General features: G+C 62.2%; 1 protein-coding gene across 1 annotated transcript; it reads right to left on the reverse strand.

The window, feature by feature from the left end:
- Window positions 1-4,002: 4,002 nt before the first annotated feature.
- On the reverse strand, window positions 4,003-20,260 carry VSTM2L (V-set and transmembrane domain containing 2 like). Its single transcript, XM_055722073.1, has 4 exons — window positions 19,980-20,260; window positions 9,835-10,004; window positions 8,596-8,646; window positions 4,003-5,433 (listed from the first exon to the last, which is right to left on the reverse strand). The coding sequence occupies exons 1-4, from the start codon at window positions 20,086-20,088 to the stop codon at window positions 5,122-5,124; spliced, it is 642 nt and encodes a 213-aa protein (XP_055578048.1). The 5' UTR covers window positions 20,089-20,260; the 3' UTR covers window positions 4,003-5,121.
- Window positions 20,261-20,607: the final 347 nt, after the last annotated feature.

The raw sequence follows: 20,607 nt of genomic DNA on the forward strand, positions 1-20,607 counted from the left end.
TTTTAATATATATTCAGTGCTTAACACTGGGTTGGATTTTGTGAGTTGATCTGACAGGGAAAGACGGGAGAGGCAGAAAGGTGAAATATTACCTTTGGTCTCCAAAGTGCCCTTGGGGTTGGTGCAGAATTTTCTGGATTGTTGTAGCACTTGATAAAACTCATCCATCAGGTGCACATGCTGCATCCAACCTGTCTCTGCCTTGCCTTCAGCGCTGGCTGGAGCTCACATGTGACAGATCAGCAGCACCATGATGGCACACGGTGCTCCTGCCCAAACCATCAGTTCGGCTCCCCCCCACCCCACCCCCAGCCTCACCCTGCCCCCTGCAGCCGGCGGTGCTGGGCTGTCACAGGCTCACCACGGGCTGTGGCTCTTGCCAGGGGGGTACAAGCGAAACATTGCCATGGGAAACCTGTGCCATCTTCCTGCGGCTTGGTGTCAGTCCCCAAAGCAGCCTGAGGGGAAGCACCCCTGTTCTTGCTGGGCTTCACCAGCTGGTCACGGGCTGCAGGCAGCAAGGGATTTTTACCTGCGCGTGCTCTGCACTGCTGCATTGGTCACCCCTGGGAAGCTGTAGCAGCCCAGCCTTGCTGGACTCGCCTCTGCTGAGACAAGGCAAGCTCAAAAGAAAACCCAATAACCTTTATTCTAGCTTTTTTTAGAATAAAGTTGTATAAGTTTCAAAGGAAAAGCATAAACCCAAACGGCATCTGCAGTATCCACCACAGCAAAACAGCTGCCCAGCACCAGCCCTGTAGACCAGCGCAGGTGGCAGCAGCAGCCTGTCCCGCCCGGCCGCAGGGTCCCTGCCCACCGCAGCAGTGGGGTCTCTGCGGACACCAGCCTGCCCGCACCCACGTCAGCACACACCACCACGCTGAAGGACAGGCACGGGGCTCAAGAACAGCACTGGCACATGGCAGTCCTTCCCCCCACCCCTGCCGATCACGCACATCCCTGCTGGTCACGTCTGCGCTGGCTCACGCTCCCAGGGCTCCAACAGCGCCGGTGAGGGCTGTGCAGCCACAGCTCCCGCAGGCAGCGTGGCGAGGCTGTCTCCCGTACAGCCCCCGGGGGCTGCAGCCCCTGCTGCCAGGGTGTGCCCCATGGGCAGGGGTCTCACGGTACCACCCCAGAGCCCAAACCAGCCACCTGCCTCCCATGGGCAGGGCGAGGGAGGCAGCTGCTGTTTCTGAGCAGGATGGTACAGACAGCAGGAGGGCTGTGACGACAGGAGAAGAATTAGCAAAGTTCTCTTAATTACCATCTTCCCCGTGTAACAGAGCTGGTGGAAGGGGAGCAAATGAAATCAGCTGCATCCATTGGGAAGGGGGCCTTGGGCTGCCGCTCCAGCATGGGCTTTCTGGTGATGCCATAACACAGCCGTCTGGTTTCAGGGCTGATAGAGCCCCAGCGCTGAGCCAGGCAGCACTGGCTGCGCACAAAGCTGGGCTCCTGGAGAGCTGCTGGTGGGGCTCAGGGGCTGCTGCCACGAGGCATATTGCCTCATGACAAAGCGCATCGCACCGAGACAGCGGGTCACTGCCCCAGCACGGCACGGACCAGGGTGCTCAGGTGCTTACAACAGCGAGGGCACAGTGCTGCCATGCCCCTTGGGGACAGAGCAAGACCCACCACACTGTCCCTCCTGTGACGCCCCTTCCCAGCACAGATTGCTGCGTCCATGAAAGCAAATGGTTTGGCGATAGGCTTGGCAGTCGTGGGTTAATGGTTCATGATCTCAAAGGTCTTTTCCAACCTAAATAACTATGATTCTGTGAAATGCACCTCGCCACACAGGCCCTTCTCTCGCTGGGTGCCCCTTACTGGGCAGGGCAGAGGGTGCAGGCAGGGAGCTGGTGCCCGCTCCCCCAGGCCACCCTCCTGCCTTGCCCGATGAGCAGGTCAGTGCATCGGTCACGACACCGCTCCATACCCCAGTGCGCAGGAACCCACTGCACCCCCCCAGCCGGGCCTCCAGCACAACCAACTGCACCGAGATGCCCACAGAGCCCCAGCAGACCCCCCGCGCTGGTTTCTCCCAGCGCAGCCTCCAGGCCTCACCGCCCTCCCCAAGGCCACAGTCCCCAGCCAGCGGTTCGGTGCAGGCAGCGGGGAAAGGCTGGCCTGTCTCAGTCAGTCAGCCAGCCTCCTGTCACGGCTCTTCTCAGCTTCGTTATCACCCCTGCTTTATTACAGGCAGAGTAAATTGCTTTTGTCTGAAGCAGGATAATGGCCAGAAGAGTGACTGCGTGGAAATGGCATTTTCATGAGGCTGGTTCCTCCCCAGCAGTGACTTGCATATTAAGCTCAGCCCATTTGCAAGCGAGCCCAGGGGCTTCTCCACTGCCCTGCCTGCAACCTCCTCTCTGGGCAGGCACCTGAGCAGTCCCCCAACCCACCGGGGTCCAGAATGAGCACCCAGGGGTGCAGGAGTTGTGCCCAGCTCCAGCCCATTGACCACCCTCAGCATCACAGAGGAGACCTGGCCCCAGCAGGCAGATGCCCCATGGAGCCCGAGGGGCTGTGTGTGGGGCAGAGCCCTTCCCAGGCAAAGTGAGCGGGGCTGCCAGTGGCTCCCCCTGACCCCAGCCACCCTCCCCAGGGATGGGGAGCTGAGAAACCTGTGCCCAGCTACCTCCTCCATGCACAAACCCAGGCAGGGCTGTGGGGAGACCCCCACTCCCGGGGCTGGACATGGCCCCACACACAGCCCAGGGGCTGGGTGCTGCCCCAGGGTGCCGGGTCCCACACACAGACCCAGTCCTCGCCTCTGACTCCCGCACCCAAGATTTCACATAAGCTCAGCAAAATTAATCTCTTCTAATAAAACCTGTTATTTTTAAAGCTTGCCTCTAGGTTTTGCAAATTACTACACCACACAGCAATTTGTTTACTCTCCATTTGAGGTGATTTGCAGCCTTTTACCCTCCCCAAAGCAGCTCTGGCTCTTCCTTTCCCCCTTCTATAGATTGTTTTTTACTGCACCAGTGCCCAATGTCCCCCCACCCCCTGGCCCAGTGATACAGTTCCCTGAAAGAGAGCATCCGAGTGCCACCCAAACCCCTGCAGCTCTGGCACGGAGAGCTACAGCACGGCGGCTGTTATTGCTTGTGGCAAAACAGGATTTCCAACAACAGCCCCCTTGCCCTGCAGCTGCTTCATATTTTCCTCCTGACAAAGTACCCTGCATCTTCCCAGGCTCCTGTACCGGTTGCTCCCTCAAGACCGTGGCTCTGCAGGTGAAGCCCGCAGCAGCTGGCAAAGCAAAGTGTGGCTCTCGCCGCATCCCGCGGTCACCAGCCACGCTGTGCCCTTTCTTTGCTGCCAGTGCTGGCTGACACCAGGCCAGCGGCTTGTGCTTTGTTACTCTTAACACATGACAAATCGCTTCATATCAGCAAAGTGAGAGGTGAGTGCAATGGAGCTCCAGGGATTAATAAACTGCAAAGCAGCCAGGGGACTCCTGGCAGCTGAGCGCTGCCAATGCTGGGCGCACCTCTCCCACCGGTGGGGCAGCACCCAGCCCAGGGGGCAGCCAGCATCCCCACTTCGGGGGCCCCAACCTCCCACCCGGCTGGTGATGAGGCCTCTGCCCCAGATGCGCCGGCAGGGGTTGAGGCTGGCACCCAGCAGCACAGAGGGGCCTGATCCCTGCAGCCCATGCATCTCCCCACTGCACCCAGCACCCCGTGGCCACAGCACGGAGCAGCCCCCGCTTACCTGGGAGCCAGCCTTATCCTGCACCCACAGGGCATCATCATCACATTCCCAGGCAGAACAGGGAGCTCCCAGCTGCAGCTTTTAAATGCTCTGAGCCCTCATCTGCAGGTGATGATGCCCACCCTTATCCCCATCCTCATCCCCATCCCATCCTCGTCAGCCAGCCTGGCAGCACCTGGGGGCAGCCCCAGCTGTGCCCCTTTTTAGCTAAGACAGTGCCAAAGCCACAACCCCTCACCGTGCCAGGGACAGACTGCAGACCCGCAGAGGCTTTGTTTAAAGAGCTTTATTAGCTGCAGCAGGTCTGGTGGCGGTAGGCTGGGCGGCACAGGTGAGTGGCAGCAGGGGAGCAGCACCCAGCACCCAGATGGGGAGACTCAGGACCCCCCTCTCGGTCCCCACGGCTCTATCCCCAGCAGCGGTGTTTACCCAGGGGGCAACAGGGACAGGCTCTGCCATTTGCACTGTGTTGTGGGAGCCCATGTGCTAGACCCTGCCCGGGACGATGCGGTGCCATGGTGCAGGAGGAAGGGATGCTCAGCCGTGAGCAGGGGGCCGAGAGCCACGCCAACATGGGCAGTGGGGGTGGAGCGAGGGCAGACGGGGCTGATGGCCAAGCCCCCTCCTTCCTCCATGAAATGCAAAGGGCCAGGAGGAGCAATGGGTGGAAGCAGGCCAGTTCTGACAGCATGGCTCCCTGGGCACATGTGGACCACGGGCAGCTGCCTGGCTGGGCGATGCCGTGGCACAGCCCACAGTGCGATGGCTGTGCTGGGGAGCGCGTTGGGAGCGTGCCATGCCACCCTTCCAATGCTGAGCTCAGGCCTTGATGTGCTGGGGTGGCACTGGGGCAGGCAGGGGCAGGGAGAGGTGATATACACGGTCTAGAAGATGGACGCTGGAACTTATATATGCACTGCGGGGCTGGAACAAAGCAACTAAAGTAGGCCTCCTACAGGAACAGACGGTCAGTTCTGCAAAGCACAAGGGAGGGAGGGAGGGTCCAGTGGGCAGGGGGGGCCTCCACTGGGCACACAAAGCTGGGGCGCAACATGGCCCGTGGTACCGCGGGTGGCAGCAAGCAGTGGGGCACCCACCCGCACGGGGCCAGTGGGGACGGGGACCACCATGTGTGGGCATATGCCTTGGCCCTGGTCCCAGCAATGCCCCCTGGCACGGACACGGTCCTGCTCCCACACCGAGCCCTGGCACCGCTGCGCCACATGGCTGGGGAAGAAACCCAGCCGGCAGTGGCCGGCAGGAGGAGGAGGTGGTGGGGGTTGGTGGGCAACACGGGGCGGTGGGGCCAGTCTCTGGCAGGGGGCACGGGACCCTCGACAGCTCTGCTGAGTCCGGGGCAGCGGGGGGCTCCGGTGTCCCCCCGACACCACCCGCCTACAGCACACAGGAGACGTCTGCCGAGCGCTTCTTCAGCTCCTTCCCGGCTTTGTGGTGGTGGTGGTGGTGGTGCGCGTGGGCTGAGCCTGGCACAGCAGGGTCTGGCATTGGGACTCCCCGCAGCTGGGTGTCCTGGGGGTGCCCCGTGCCCCCCGCTGCCTCCACCCGCAGGTACGCCTTCACCTTGTGGTGCCGTGCCTTGCCGTCGCTGGAGTCGATCACCCGGCACTCGTACGTCCCCTCATCCTCCAGCTTCACCCGCGACAGCCGCAGCTTGTGGGAGATGTTGCTGCCAACCACCTTCACCACCTGTGGCGAGGCAGACAGGGGGTCAGCTGGCCCCCGGGACCCCCCCAGCTCAGTGCCACCCCTGACCGCGTGCCGCCACGCCGCGTGCTGGGGAGGACATGGCAAAGGTGGGCAGTCAGCATGAGGGGACCCCGGCCCCAGCCCCAGACCACGGGGTGATGGAGTCCCTGGCGTGCGCCTGGCCGCGTGGGGCTTGCAGATCGATGCAGAACCACGCTGGCTAATTAGCTTTTCTACCAAATTGATTCGCTCTCAGTATTTATCACCCAATGAAATTTAAGACTTACTCACTAGCCATAGCCGCGGCTGCTGTTGGGCTGGGTCAATAAATCAGATTTATAACCCACCCCGAGGCCCCTGGCTCTGTTCCCTATAATCACACTGGATGGCAAAGGCCATTTTTCTACTTGCCGCTGCATTTGTTAGCTGAAGATTTTATGGTGTTTAGAAACGGGGCTGGGAGCCGCAACCAAAGGAAGCAAACTCCCAGCCCAAAAGCAAAGGAGGCAGCGCCGAAATGCGAGCAGCAGCACCGGGACCACCACCCCCACCCACCCCCCGCTCCGCGCAGGCAGCCAGCACCTGCACATGCACACACACATGCATGCCCATACCAGCACATGCAAGCACACATGAGCACACGCAAGCAGGTGCGTTCGACTGCCCCGCACACCATGGGCTGCTGAGAGGCAGCCGGTGGCCACAGCCACCCCAAAGGGCGGCTCTGGGGCTGCTCAGAGCCCCTGCGCAGCCGTGAGCATCGATCCTGCAGCACGAGGAGTGGGGGTCTGGGGGGACAGGATGAAGCAGGCTCCCAGCTGCACCCGTGATGGGGCAGACAGGGGCTGGGGGGCTGCACATAGGGGCTGTGGGGCAGGAGGGAGATGAGCTGCCAGGCCTGGTGCGAGCATGCCTGGGTGCTGAGGCTGTCACAGGAAAGGAGCTTCAGAAAAAAAACCTCCATTGTGTCAGAAGAGCAAGAAGTCACTTACTGAAATTAATGGCTGGGAAATTTAGAACTAATAAAAGAAAAACCCCAATTTGCTGGTGCCGCCAGTGGCCATGCAGCCGCTGCCCAGCAGGTCACTGAGCCTCAGCCTGCGGCTCGGTTATCAGCGGGAGGGATAATTTTATGACGGGTCATAACGCTCATGGCTTCGCAGGCTGGGGCAGGGCAGCGACGGCCTGCGCTGCCCATGGGAACGGGGCAGACACCCCGGGCCAGGCCGGGACGGCCAGGCAGCCGCAGCGGTGCCCAGCATCAGCTCAGCCCTGCAATACGCTGCAAGGAATTCAAGGGGGGAAAAAATAAACCCAGACCCATGGTGTTTGCTACCGTATGGCAAAGGGCAGCAGCGGTTTCCCTCTCCACATCCCTGCAACGTGCGGTGGCTCCAGGCAGAGCTGGTGCTGGCACTTCCAGCACCAGCTGTGTTTTGGTGGATAAAAAAGTGGCCAAGGGGTGCCTGGCACGGTGGTTTCTGCGTATGATTTACATCATTGATGCTGCTGTTTGTTCCCAGTCAATTGCCACTGTGGCTGTAACGCACGTTTTATCAGAACCACTCGTGGTAGTGTCTCACCTGTGTTCATTTACCTTCTCCATCCTGTAAACAATTAATAATCAAGGACATTTAAAATAACAACACCACACCAAAAAAAGGGTTTGAAACTCAAGCCTCTCTCTGCTGGCTTGATCTGGAGGAGGCGGCAGAAGCATCGCACCCTGAGCGCTTCAAAATAAATCCTGGTTACACATGCGCATGCATCGATTTCATTCCAGTGTGCAATTAACTGCCTAATTATGCTGAAAAATGCAATGGCCAAGCTGAGCAGGAGCACTGGCCCCAGGATGGCTCCACAGCCCCGGCCCCTGCCTCAGCCCCTCCGCCACCCTGTGCGGCTGCGCTGGCTGTGCCGCAGAACCTGCCTTACCTTGGCTCTAACACGGCACCAGTCCCTGGCCGCGCGTCCCTGCCCAGCGCAGGATTTGGCCCCCAGCTGCTGGCTGGCATCAGGCACCGGGACCCCAGCATCCTCACAGCAGGGTGCAAAGCGCTGTGCCTGGGAGCAGGGCTGGGGTGGGACGGGGGTGACCAGCAGCCCTCTGAGCCGTGCAGTGTCCTGCAAAGCTTCCCACCAGCTCTGGCTGCCCGCAGTGGGCAGCACCATCCCCCGCACTGGCAGCACCCGGGCTCCAGCCACTGCAGCACCAGCCCCAGCGCTTTGCTGCTCATGGGGCAGCAAGCCACAGCACCCCGCTGAGGGACCGATCCTGAAGGCGCTGGGGGTTGGCCGCAGGTTGTGGGCACATCACAGTGCCCATCACAGGACTGGTGACCAGCAGGGCTGAAACCTCAAGGAGCTGACATGAACAGATAAAAAGCGGTATGTCCCCATGGGGGACTCATAACTGGCAAGAGAATCTACCCACACCGATCCCCACAGATGGGCAGTGAGAGGCCATGTGCTTCATCGTGAAATTTTCTGGTGTTTTACCCCTTGTAGCTGCCTCTGCCATTTCCCAGGGATGACAGTCAGGCAGAGGGACCGATCCTGGGCACCAGCAGCACCCAGCCCTGAGGAGTCATGGGCCATGGCAAGCCCGTTCCCCCTTGCTCACTCAGCAAAGGGTCAATGGAAGAAGCAGAAGAGGCTGCCAGGACAGTGGGGACAGCGGGAGCGCTTCCCGATATTGCTCCGGTTCTGTGGCACTCCCAAACGCAGAGCCCCCCGAGGTGGGGAGGGCCAGCAGCGGGGAAGGGGGCACACACCTGACAGCGGGGAGCCAAAAGCGTTGATTTTATTTAACTGATTAGTGTCTCCTCATTCTGTTCACGTGAGCCTAAATGGTTTTGGGATGCTAATCCAGTGAGTAAATTAGATTATTTTCTCCTTAGCATAAACACGTCCCTCAGATGCCGACAGGAGAGCCAGACGGGGCTGATGGGCCAGGCTGTGCCACTCAGCCTGGACAGGGGGGAGCTGCCCCCCTGCTCCAGTGTTGCCAGCGCAGCCCCCCACCTCCCAGGATGCCTCGTTGGGGGCACCCAGAGACACAGACCCCCGAGACCCTCCCACCACCCCAGCTCTGTGCAATGCTGAGTGCTGGCGTCGCAGGCATCGACCGGAGCCCCTGCAAGAGCCCTTATCCAAACTCACGCTTATTTTTGTCGCGTCCTTCCCAGGCTCCTCCTGCGGCGATGCTTTCAGCTGTTGGAAAGAGAGGGATGGAGGGGGAGACCAGAGAGGGAAGAGAAATTGTCAGCTGGGCTGGGACGAGGCAGGAGCCCACCGGACCCCTGCCCACCCCCGAGATGGCTGCCCCAAGCAAGGAGGTGGGAGGAGAGGGCTGCTCGGCCCCAGCAAACGGGAGCCAGCCGGGGCAGCAGGAAGGGGAGGGAATGGCAGCACGAGAGTGCCACAGGGGTGCTCCATCAGCGGGTGGTCCCCGTGACCCGGGGCTGGGGACAGAGCCCCGCTCCCTGCAGCAGCATCACTGCAGCAGTGACCCCTGTTCCCAGCCACCCTGGCCCCTTCACAGCCAGCACCTGCCCCGCTTGCCATAGACGTTCCCAAATCAGCTGGCAAACTGGGCAGCAGCCTGTGACCCCTTCAGCAGCCACAGGCAGTACTGGGGCACAGGCGCCCAGGCTCCCTGCTGTGCCATGCAGCCCGCTCCCATGCCCACTCCTCACACCGGGCATCCCCACCACCCTGCAGCCCCGTAGCCCCCTCGGCCCCGCAACAGTGCTCCCAAGCTGCAGCACTTCTCTAATGCTTCTCTCAATTTATGGTAATGCCGGGAGCAGCTCTGCCAAAGACACAATAATAAAGGCTCATTAAAATACCTAAAGCTGCCTTCCCATTATTTGGCCCTTATCTCTGTGCGAACAGAAAGAGAAATAAAGAGACAGCTGTTTGCTGAGACCGATACACACGGAAATGGGGAAAACAAGAGAGGGCTGGAGGTGCAGATGATGCAGGGGTGGGATGGATGCAAGGGGACGATGATGAGATGGGAGAAGGCACAAACACAAAGACAAAGCCTCTGCCTGGGATCAGTCCCAGGGGAAGGGCCACGTGGCCCCCGTGGCTAGCTGGTAAGGGTGGCCAGGACAGCCCAGCCTCGCCAGCCCCATGACCCAGAGCATCCTCAGTGCAGCTGGACACTGTGCACCCCATGTGTGGTCCTGCACTGCGGGACCCCCAGGTTCCACTCTGCCCATGAGCGTGGAACGGGGTGAGACCCTGCTGTTTGCATGTCGGGTCAGTGCTAGAATGCTGCTGCAGGACCCCCCACCCCTGAGCCCCAGCTGCAAGCGCAGCCCCCCAGGCAAGCGCAGGGGAATGCTCTGCCTCTGGCTGCTGCTGCCGGAGGGGGAGGATGAGGGGTGTTACCTGGTTGGAAGCCCATGTCTGTTTGTCTGTCCAGTCCTTGTGGTTGCGGACGTACCACCACTGTATCTCAAGGGAGTAGGAAGGGGAGCCACTGCCTCGGAAGGAGCACGCCATCTCCACGTCCTCACCTGCCTGGGCCGTCATGTCGTGGGGGGTCTCCGTGAAGAGGGCTGCAGGAGACAGAGCGAGGGCTGCGGGCGCCTGCAGGGACATGCCACCACCCCAGCACAGGACATGCCACCACCCCAGCACGGGACATGCCACCACCCCAGCATGGAACAATGCCACCAGCCACACCAGCAGGGTTCCTGGGAGTACCTGGACCCTTCCCTGGCCATAACCTATATCCAGATGTCCCTCACCCACCCCAGTGCCCCCTCCCCAGTCCGGGAAGAGCTGCCTGGCCCCTCCAGCCCCTGGCCCTTTGCAAAGAGCAGTGGGAGGAAAGGGAGACAGCAGGAGCCTCTGCCCCCCCAAGTGCCACGCCATCCCCCAGGACCTCTGCCTGAGTGAGCACGGGACCCCACGCTCCTCCAAGGTGTAATAAATAAATAAAGCATGATCGCATCTCCACTTAGATCAGAGCATAAATGAAAAGCAAATCCTTGTTTAATGCGGCCCCCAAACAGTCTCCCACATGCCATATGGTTTGCTTTCCTCGCTCAAAACAAATATTGTTCAGAGATGTAATTAGAATTCTTTTCATCTCCTCTGGAGAGATTATTGTTCCTCTGTAAAGACGGCCCCAGCATGCAGGTCACCAGCAAATATTATTGCCACAATCTACGGCGTCTTCTCCCTGGCATAGCATGGCACAGCACGGCATGGCACGGCATGGCACAGAGGCTGAGCCCCCAACACTGGCATGGCCAGGCCCAGGGCTGCCAGCTGCCCTGTGCTCCCCTGGCCACCATTTTGGCCACAGAGATGTCAGGACATGCAGGCAGGGGCTGCAGGGCACGGGGCCACCTGCCCTGTCCCCACTGCCCAAGGAGCATCGCTTCGGGGCCAGCAGCAGCACTGGGATGAACCAGGTCCAGCTGGAATCTGCTCCAGCATGGGGCCAGCCGGCAGCCTGTCCCTGCCCTGCCATGAGCTGTGGCACGTGGTGCCTGGCCCAGGCAGGTCACAGAGGTGGATCAGGGTCCCGCTGTATCTGTGCCGGGTGCCCTGTGACCCCCCCCCCCCCCGCCCCACCATCTTCCCCGGCCACCCTGTGCTGCCGGCACTGCCAGCTCACAGCCACCATGCAGGTCCCTCCGGTGCCACCGGAGCCCCCCCAGGACACACACCCTGTCAGGAGCAGCTCCCAGCTCCCCGGAGCCTCTCATCAAGCCCTCATCCCCTCTGAAAACGAATTATTATCAGCCCAGATGGAAAAGTTAATACCTTTAATATCTCCCCGTCCCTTTGGACACATGGAAATCCCATATACTTATCACTTTCCTTTAATCCATCTTAGCAGGGGAACTGAGGGAAATACCCAGCATAAGGGTTTAACAAGCCTGGGTCTCCCGGTGGGGTTCCCAGCACAGCTCCTGCACCCCTGTTTGCCCAGGAGCCGGGCACCAGCACTGCTCAGGCTCTGTGCCAGAGAGCAGAGGGAATCCCAGGCTGGGGTGCAGCTCCAGTGGTCCAAGGTTGTGGGAAGAGCAGGAGAGTGGTGCTGCCCGGCATCATCTGCTCTTTGGCACATGGCAAAGGGCTCATCGTGCTCCTGCCGCAGCAGTGCCAGGGCCGTAATGTCCAGCCATTCGCCAACACTTGCCCACCCATTCCAGAGCCGTGGCCCAGGATCAGGCTTTTGCTCCACAGGATTCCTGATGGCAAGAGCGATGGCCAGAGAGGGTCCCAGCAGAGCCGGCACCAGCCCCCCGGGACCCTGCAGTCCTGGCTGGGCACATGGAGCAGAGGCAGGGGTGACGGCCTGAGGGCTCCAGCCATGTCCAAATTACTGTGAACACAATTAAAATCTGCTCTCACAGACGGGAATTTGGCAGATGAGTGGAGAAAAGGCTTGATTGAAGCAAGCGTCGCCTTTCTTTCAGATTTAATTGGGAAGCGTATGTATTAATTAACCCCGGGGCTCGGCCACCTCAAAGTGCATCCAAAGGAGGGCAAGTCCCGCTGACAGGGGCCCAGCGGCAGCCCCCTCCCACAGCATCCCTGGGACCGTAGAGCCCACTGCTGTCTCCGACCCCTCCCCATCTCCCTGCACAGCAGTTGTGAGTGACAAGCTGGGAACTCCCAAGAGAGCCTAGAAACCATCCCGGGAAAGGGATGGATGGGCAGAAGGGAAGGTGAGGCCGGTCCCTCCCTCCCTGCACATCCCGGCCCTCCGTCCCCTTCTTCTGCCCCACTGCCTGCCCCCGCCACCCAGCCTCCCACCCATGGCCCCGCTAAGGGGAGGGGGCTCCAGTACCCCCATGCCAAGGAACAGCTGCGCAGCTCACATCCACAGGGTGCTGGGCTGCTCTGCCCCGCCCCCCCCCCCCCCCCGTCCCAGCCCCAGCAGTCACCCCCGGGACACCCCAGACAAGGGGCAAGCCAGGCCACCACCAGCACAGTCCCCAGCCCCAGAATCACAGCAGGACAGTCCCACGTGGCACCGCAAGAGCAGAATGCAGTTGATGGCGCAGGAGAGGTGCCAGGACAGCAGGCTGAGCCTCGCAGCAGCCAGAAACAGCGGCAGGAACAGGGACAGCACAGCAGAGGGGATGTGAGATGAGAGACAACGGATGGATGGACAGAGGCACTCCGGGTGATGGGTCAGTGACAGGAAAGATGCCACAGGGACAGTTCATCTCTCCTGTCTGTGCCAAAACATGAGGGAGGGGGTGTCTGACGGACGGGACAGCAGCGCCTGGGGGGCAGTGAAGCCCTTTCTTTACAAGAGCCGCCTGGAAGAGCCGAGGCTGGGCCGCTGGGGACAGGGTGCCTTGGTGGGGCGAGAAGGAGGCAGAAGCATCTCAGGGCTCAGAGTCTGCAGGAACAAGTGACCAGCATCATCAAGTCACCCCTTTGCTGGGGATCACATCCCTTGGTCTGTCTGGTCCGTACTCGCGTGTGCAGCCTTTGCATGGGGCGGGTGGTCAGCACTGGGTGGGCCATGGAGCCGGTGGGAATCCAAGAGCTCAGACGTTTGCAGAGCTGCTGAACCCCAGCACGAGCGCTCGATCGTGCTCTGGCAGGGCGTGCTAAAATCCACCCCGGCACTGAGCTGAGGTGCAGCTCCCTGGCCAGCCCAGCCATGGCTCAGCCCTGTGCAGGCTGCAGCCAGAGCCCCGGCACAGCACCCTCCCTCCCGCGCACCGCACCGTGGCTGGGCGCCCGAGCCGTGGCCAGATCAAGCCCCCTGCCCCAAGCGGCAGCAGGCACCGAAGCGCAGGGCAGGAGCAGCAACTCCCTGTGGCTCCAGCAGCACCATGTGCCCTCCCCGATGGATGCCGTGAATCCCAGCCACCTGGGCAGAGGCGTGTTGGTGGGGACAGGTGTCACTGCACCCTCCAGCCCCAGCCCTGCAGCTCTGCAGGGAGCCAGGCAGAGGAGATCCAGGGCCTGCGGCAGCCCCCAGCCATGCGCAGCCCCCACAGGGTGCATGGGGGTGGCTGAGTTGCCTGTCCCCCGCTCCTACCCACACTGCTGGCAGGGACAGGGGAGAGCCGAGCTGCTGGAGTCGACCAGCACCCAGCCCCTGCCTGCCCTGGCCCCCTCCCTCACCCAGCACCGTCTCCTTCCCCACCGCTGACATTGGTGCCGCATCCTCGCAGCGGCAGGGAGGGGGCTGGCGCCAGGCTGCTGCTCTCTGTGCTTTATGGCCTGCTACCTGTCATAAACTGAGAAAATCAGGATCAATAAATCTTCTGGGAAACAAAAATCAGGGGAAATAAAATGAACTCAATGGGGAAACACAGATAAACGGAATTGAAAACGCCTGCTGGGACAGCTTGGTGCTCTCATAAACTGGAGATATACAGGCTGCCACGCTCCCTCCGCACAGCGAGCAGGATTCATTACCGCGGCCCCCGCTTGGCACGGGCAGGAGAGCTGCCGGCAGCGAGTGGGCAGCACGGAAGGGGTGCCCCCCCTGCCAGGGGCAAGGCCAGGTTCTGCATCACCCCCGGCACTGGGAAAGGACCTGGCAGCCCCCGTCCCCGCAGCCGCTGCCCTGTGGAGCACGCGAGGCCATGCAGCCCCGGAGTCTGGCCAGGACCCTGCCTGCTGCCGGAGGCTTTGGTGAAGCCCTGCGAAGAGCTGTGCTGGCTCCTGGCCCTCCCAAAGCACCAGCCGCCGGCTGCTGAGACGGCCGCGGCTTAAGCAGCGATGTGGGCATGCACTCAGGTTAACATTTGTGTAAACATGTATCAGAGGGTGATTAAATATGTATTGCACATTTGCAAATGCATGTTAATCACCTAGTTAGCACACTTGCTCTGCGAGTTATTTATCACTGAAACACTACAGCACTGGTCAATCAGATGCCTCTTTCCCTGCCCAGGCTAACAGGAGCCCCACAGCACCCGGGGCAGAGGGGCAGCACGTGCCGGACAGGTGGCAGTGGCCAGGGCTGGCTCCATCGCGGGGCAGGGGGAGGCTGGCAGGCTCTGCCTCCCCTTGTCCCTCCCTCCGGCTGCCGCTGTTATGCTGTGGGCTGTGATCAAGTGTGGTTTATTCTTCCCTTCACAAAGCTCCCAGTCATAATTCATGGTTTATTATGGTTCGGTGAGTCAAGACACTTGGAGGACTAATTGCCAGCTCAGCCTCGTGCTCCCGACACTCGCTCCCTCGGCAGCCCCCTGCCCGCGCCTCCGCAGCAGGAGTGTGCCATGGGACATGGTGGAAGGGAACCAGCTCTGACATGGCCACTGCAGCCCTGAGTCCGCACTTGGGTGAGGGGCACCCTGACCCCGGCCAAGGGCATGCCCCCTGCAGCTCCCATGGAGCCTGGCCCCAAGCAATGTCAGCAGCCACATTCCCCCAGCTGCCTGGACCCCCTGGGCTGCATCCAGGAGAGCTGGTCCCTGCCAGCACCCAGAGCTTCCAGGGGTGCTGGTGGGGTGCCAGGGCTGCCATCACCACCCGCCTGCCCTGGGGGCTGCACCACTGTCACACTGGCTACCTACCGGCAGCAGCTCCTGGCACAGATGCCACCAGGCCCCTGCTGCTGCCATTATGGGGCAAAATAAGAGGCAAGAGAAAGCAGCCAGTGCTGCCAGGAGAGCCAAGCCGCTCCCTCCCCACCAGCTGCACAGCATGTGTGGAGATCCCCCGGGGAGGACCCTGCAGAGCTGCCGAGACAGCTGTCCCCTTCCCTGTCTCCCCCATCCCCATGCTCTCCAGCTCAGCCCTCCCTGGGGACAGCTGCGGAGGGCCTGCTCCTGCCCCAGCCGCTGGGGAGACCATGCAAACCCTGCCCTGTGTCCCTGGCGCGGGGCTGGCTCCTGACCCGCTGAGTTTGCACTGCACCGCGCGCCTGCACCACCGCAGGAAAAGTAAATGCGTCTGACAGCAACCACAGCCAATGACACCTTCCCCTCCCCAGGTACCTGCGTCCCCTCCAGCTGATGGCAGGGGACAGCCTCAGCTGCAGAGCTGCCCATGTCCTACTGGCACCAAAGGTACCAGAGGCGCAGCCTGTCATGTGCACTGGGCAGTAACCTGGGGAGGGACAGACCCTCCTCAAGGCCATGGGGTCCCTCCACCCCTCAGCACGGGCTGCCTGTGCAGGAGTCGCCCCAGGAGATCAGAAGGCATGGGAGGCACCCCCCTGGACAGATCCAATAGCAGAAGCATGTGTACCACTCCAGCATGCTGACTGTGCCGGGTCCATGCTGTCCCAGCAGCAGGGACACAAGGGTTGTCAGTGTCTGCTATGCAGGTTGGACTAAAACCTCCCTCCTCTTCCCATCTGCCCATTAACATCTGTGAATGCATCTCCTCCTGACAAGCCTGTGAGCAGGGATGCTGACTCCAGGTCACCAAAAACACATCACGGCTGCAAACCGGTGCATAAACACAGCGGTGCGATGGCCAGTCTCACCAGCGAGAGCAGAGCAGGCAGCTCCGACTCCAGCAGCTGCGCCAAGGGCAAAGGGCTTCGGTGGCGAGAAGCCGGCAGGGATGGGACTAGGGCTGGGGCTGAAGCCCAGGACAGATCCAGCCACAGACCTGCTTGTGGTAGCCCAGTGAGTGTCCGGCCGGTGCCGAGCAGCTCGCAGCCTGGCCCTGGTGCTGCGGGAGCACTGCTCTCCTCTGGCAATCCTGCAATTGCCCCTTCCAAGAGAAGCATCAGGCTGGACCACTGCGAACACCGGCCGGGGACAGGAGGGCTCCCGCCGGCACACTGGCGATGGGAGCTCCATTTCTCTGCCCCTATTTACTGTCATATTAGCAGCAGAATTAGCTCGATTTTGCAGCATAAATTAAAAACAACAACAACAACAAAATCCAGATAATTCAGTGATTGTGATCAGGACAGAGCTCACTTTCCCAGGGAGCTGCAATTAACCTTGAAACCCTTGAGTATTTCTAACAGTGAACCGTTACGGCCAGGCTGCCCCCCAGCTCCTGCCCTTCCTGCTGCCCAGGTTCTACCCCCATGGCAAAAGAGACGCCGGCGGTGAGATTCCTCCCCCAGCCTGGCCCCAGCTATGAGGAGCTTTCCCCAGGCAAGGGTACTCATTGCTCCCAGCTGGCTCCCCAGGAGTCATGGTTCTCAGACAACTCCCTCCTGAGGGGAACGAGGAAGAGCAGTTATTTGATAGTATAAGTAGCAAAAACCTAAAATGGCCTGTTACAACAGCTCCCAGTGGGACCCCTGGCAGCACCGTGCAGCCATCCTTTAGCCGCCACTTGCTTTGGTGCTGGTCTCTGCCAGGGGATGATTCCCAGCAGGCAGGGGTTGGTTCCCAACAGGCAGGGCACCTGGCAGCAGGCAGGAATCGGGATGGGGCAGACAGGGGCTCTGCTCCACTGGAGATCGGCACCCCTTGCCCATGCACAGCGCCCTCCTGCCCAGCTCTGCCTGCCCCATGACTGCTGGGCTCATCCCAGTCTACACAATGCAAAGCATCAACGCATCCAGTGTGGCTGAGCCCAGCTGGCAGCCCTGGTGCCCAGCTGTGCACCCACCGCAGCCAGAGCCATGGGGAGGGGGCAGCAAAGGTGGGAGATAAACCCACAGCCAGGGGAAATGACCACGAAGAGGGGGAGCCCAGACAGAGCCGGAGCTGTCGGTGGCCAGGGCCGGGAAGAGCCATATGCCCCACCATGAACCAAAACGCCAGAGGAACTGCGAACGGGAGAGCACCCCCCTAGGTCCCCGCCTGGGCATTCGCCCAGCCCCGGCCCCCAATGTGGCACCTGCCGAAGTGGGGAGCGAAGCGAAGCCCCGGGGTCCCCATTCCAGCCCCGCCACGCTGCCCAGGGCTCCCGGCCCATGCGCAGCCGCACCAGCTGTTTGTTTGATTTGCTGCCTCGTTCACATGGAATGTTATGATTAAAATTAGCTGTCACTGTCCTAACGTAATAATTCCCAGTGTCTGGCCCATCGTCTGTCAGCTTCTTCAAGGGAAAAGAAAGCACAGACATTTGATGAGGAGAGGTGTCAGAAGTAATTGCGTTGAATGACTGCACGAACAGCAGCAGGAAAAACACATCGAGTGGAGAATTCCCATCAGGAAGTGTGAAAAAATCCGGCAGAATGCAAAGTGTTTATGAAAGTAATTGATAGAATAATCATCGGGGTGTGCAAGAAAGAAGGGCAGCACCCTGGGGAGCCAGGGCACTGCTCCCTCCAGCCCTCAGCCCTTCAACAGCAGCTTTATTGATGGTGAGACACTAAGGCTTGCAAACGATGCAAGGAAGGAGCCAGGCTTCTCCTCGGGAACGCAAGCTGCTTGCCAACCGGCTCTCCCTGCCCTGCTCCGGGAGCCGGCAGGCTGGAAGGCGGCTGGAGCTTCCCAGCTAGCACCGGTTTTGAACGCCGATGGCACCAGCCCAGCCTGCACAGGCTGTCTGCAATGGGGGGCATGAATAATTGAAGGCGCCAGCCTGAGGAGAGGAGAGAGGAGGGGAGAGGCAGTGCTGTGGCTAGGGGAGGATGCAGGGGGGGATCCTGCGGCTCAGGCGCTCTGCCGGGGTGGTGGGGCAGACGGAGTTGACCCCCGCTCCAACCCTGCTCCATCCCTGCTCCAGGCAGACCCTTTGCTGTGAGGACAGGGAAAGGACTTTCTTTGACTGAGAGTTTTTCCCTCCCCAGGCAGCACTGGCTGCCATGTGAGCAAAGGCAACGCTGCTCACGCCTGCAGGGCAGTGGGCTGGGGGATCTGCCCTCAGCCACCCGCTGATGCCTGCCGAGACCACGCTGCTCCTGCTCAATTCCCTCACTGCATCCTCTGTGGACAAGTCCCAGGTAGCACCGAACGCGCTCCCAGGCTGTGCCAGACCCTCATGGTGCAGCAGAGGCTCCTCCAGGCCGCCTGCACCGGGCAGAGATGGTGGTGAGCTCCGGGTGCTGCCTGCTGTAGGCAGAGTCTGGAAGGACTTGCCCGCCCCCACTGGCCCCAGCCAAATCCACCCCATCGGCCCCGGCCCCTCTCCCACTCCGTGCTCCTGGCCCACGGGGCTCTTGCGATGCGGAGGGAAAGCTGTACCAGCAAGTAATGAAATGATCAATCTCCGATCTGCTAAACAGCAATTTATACAGGTTTTCAGCACACACAGCTTTTATCAAATTGGTATTCACCTACTGAACACAAATGGCTTATTATACATGACCCACTTATTCACTGCTTTTCAGTATCGTTAATAAAGGTTTCTGTTGTGATTAAGTGAGTTGCTGCAGAACTGCTCGTAGTAGCAAGCTGTAATGTGGCTCCGAAGTGCACTCGCCCTCGCAGAATATTTCTTCTCCTTGGCTCCCTGCTCCCTTGCAGCGACCATTTCACTATTTATTTGCCTATTGCTGAATTTCTGAGGGGAGCAGCAGCGGCTAATGGAGGCTCTTCGCCCACGTCTCCTTCCGGCACGCCAGGCTGGCAGGTCCGGAAACCCTCCTGCCTTTGTCCCCCAGCACCACGGCGGATCCTCCCTTCCCCACGCAGGCAGGTACCCACCGGCCCACATGCTGCAGGACTGCGGGACACCGCACAGCGCCCGGCCCGGGGCTCCCTACACCTGGAGGCTCCTCGGGGCAGAGCACAGCTCCCCACCACATGCCAGGAGCTCCGGAGCCGTGCGAGGGGGACGGCTGCGATCCCGCCACCCCACGTGCCCCCTGTGCTCACTGCTCGGGCTCAGACTTACACCTGCCCGTGTCATCCCGCAGAGGGCAAAGAGGGCCTCGGCACCCTTCTCGGGGGGTCTGTCACCCATCCGGCACCCTGCGGCTGGAACTGCCCCCCACGCTTAGACTGACTTGTCCACGGTGGGGGGCTGCAGGGGTGCCCCTTTCCCAGTCCCCCTTGGGCAGCAGCACCGCCTGGCCCAAGCCCGGCGCAGCGGGGCCGGCGGAGGAGCCACGGCAGGCAGGGAACGGGAGCCGGGAGCGCTCCAGCCAGCGGTGCGTGGCGGCACACAGGGATGTGCGGCGGCGTGCACGGGGGTGCACGGGGATGCGCGCGGGGATACACACTTGCACGGGGATGAACACGGGGATTCACACTTGCGCGGGGATGCGCATGGGGATGCACGCGGGGATGCACACTTGCGCGGGGATGCACGCGGGGGTGCACGCGGGGATGCACACTCGCACGGGGACGCACCGTGCAAAGCCCCCCGCGCTCGAGGCTGCCGCCGGGCCCCAGGGACCGGGGCGGCGGATCTCAGCCCCGGCTCGGCCGGGCCGCTCCCCGGCTCCCCGGAGCTGCCGGCGCGACAGACCGCGACGCGCTGCTGCCCGCCGGCACCCCCCCCGCGTCCCCCGTCCCGCCGCCCGGCCAGGGGCCGCCCCGACCCGCCGCCAGTCCCGCGCGGCCGAGACGGCCGGGAACCGGCTCCGCGAGAGACCAAGCCCCGGGAGCGCCCCGGGCGCAGCCGCCCCCCCCCTCGCTCCCGCTCCCCGCGGCAGCCGGTGCCCCTGATTCCCCGCCGCCGCCGCCCCGGCCGCCGCCCGCCCCGCTGCCCGCGCCGCTGCCCGCGCTCACCGCTGCCCGCCGCCGGGGCGTCCCACGGGGGGTGCCGGGAGGCGGCGCCGAGCTGCAGGTAGAGTCCCAGGTAGTGGAAAATCCCCAGGGCCAGGGCCAGGGCGCCCATCTTGCCGCGGGCGCGTCTGTCCCGGGGGCGGCGGCGCCGCCGGGCCGAGCCCTGTCCCCGGGGCTGCGCCGCGGTCCCGGCGCCGCCGCGCTGCGGAGCTCTTCCCTCGCGCGGAGGGCGCCGCGCGCCGAGGCGGTGCCGCGGCTCGCCCGGAGCCTCCCCCGCCCGGCGGAGGGATCCCGGCCCCGCGCACACCCCCAAAGTTTTTCGCACGGTTCATTCTTAAACTGCGCGGGGCGGGGCCGGGCCCGCCGCGCCCACGCGAGACCCCCCGCCCGGACCCCCGGCACCGACACGCCCACGCACGACCCCCGCCCCCCGCCCGGACCCCCGGCACCGCCGCGCCCACGGCGCCCGCGCAGGGGAGGGTGTCTCGGCCGGGGTCCCGGCCCGCCTCGGCCCCGGCGGGGGCGGCTTCAGCACCCGGGACAGCGCCCGCCGCCGCGCCCGGCTCCGCCCGGCCCGGTCCGGCCCGGCCCGGCACAGCCTGCACTGTGCGGGCGTGCAGGGAGCGGTGCC

The sequence above is a fragment of the Falco cherrug genome, chromosome 10 (assembly GCF_023634085.1).
Source record: "Falco cherrug isolate bFalChe1 chromosome 10, bFalChe1.pri, whole genome shotgun sequence".
Classification (NCBI taxonomy): domain Eukaryota; kingdom Metazoa; phylum Chordata; class Aves; order Falconiformes; family Falconidae; genus Falco; species Falco cherrug.

Coding starts and splice junctions, on each gene's coding strand:
- VSTM2L (XM_055722073.1), bottom strand. CDS start 20,088: ATGGGCGCCCTGGCCCTGGCCCTGGGGATTTTCCACTACCTGGGACTC. Junction 10,005..19,979: donor CGCCCCGGCGGCGGGCAGCG/GTGAGCGCGGGC, acceptor TGTCTCCTGCAG/CCCTCTTCACGGAGACCCCC. Junction 5,434..8,595: donor AGGACGCGACAAAAATAAGC/GTGAGTTTGGAT, acceptor GCCTCGCCACAG/GTGGTGAAGGTGGTTGGCAG.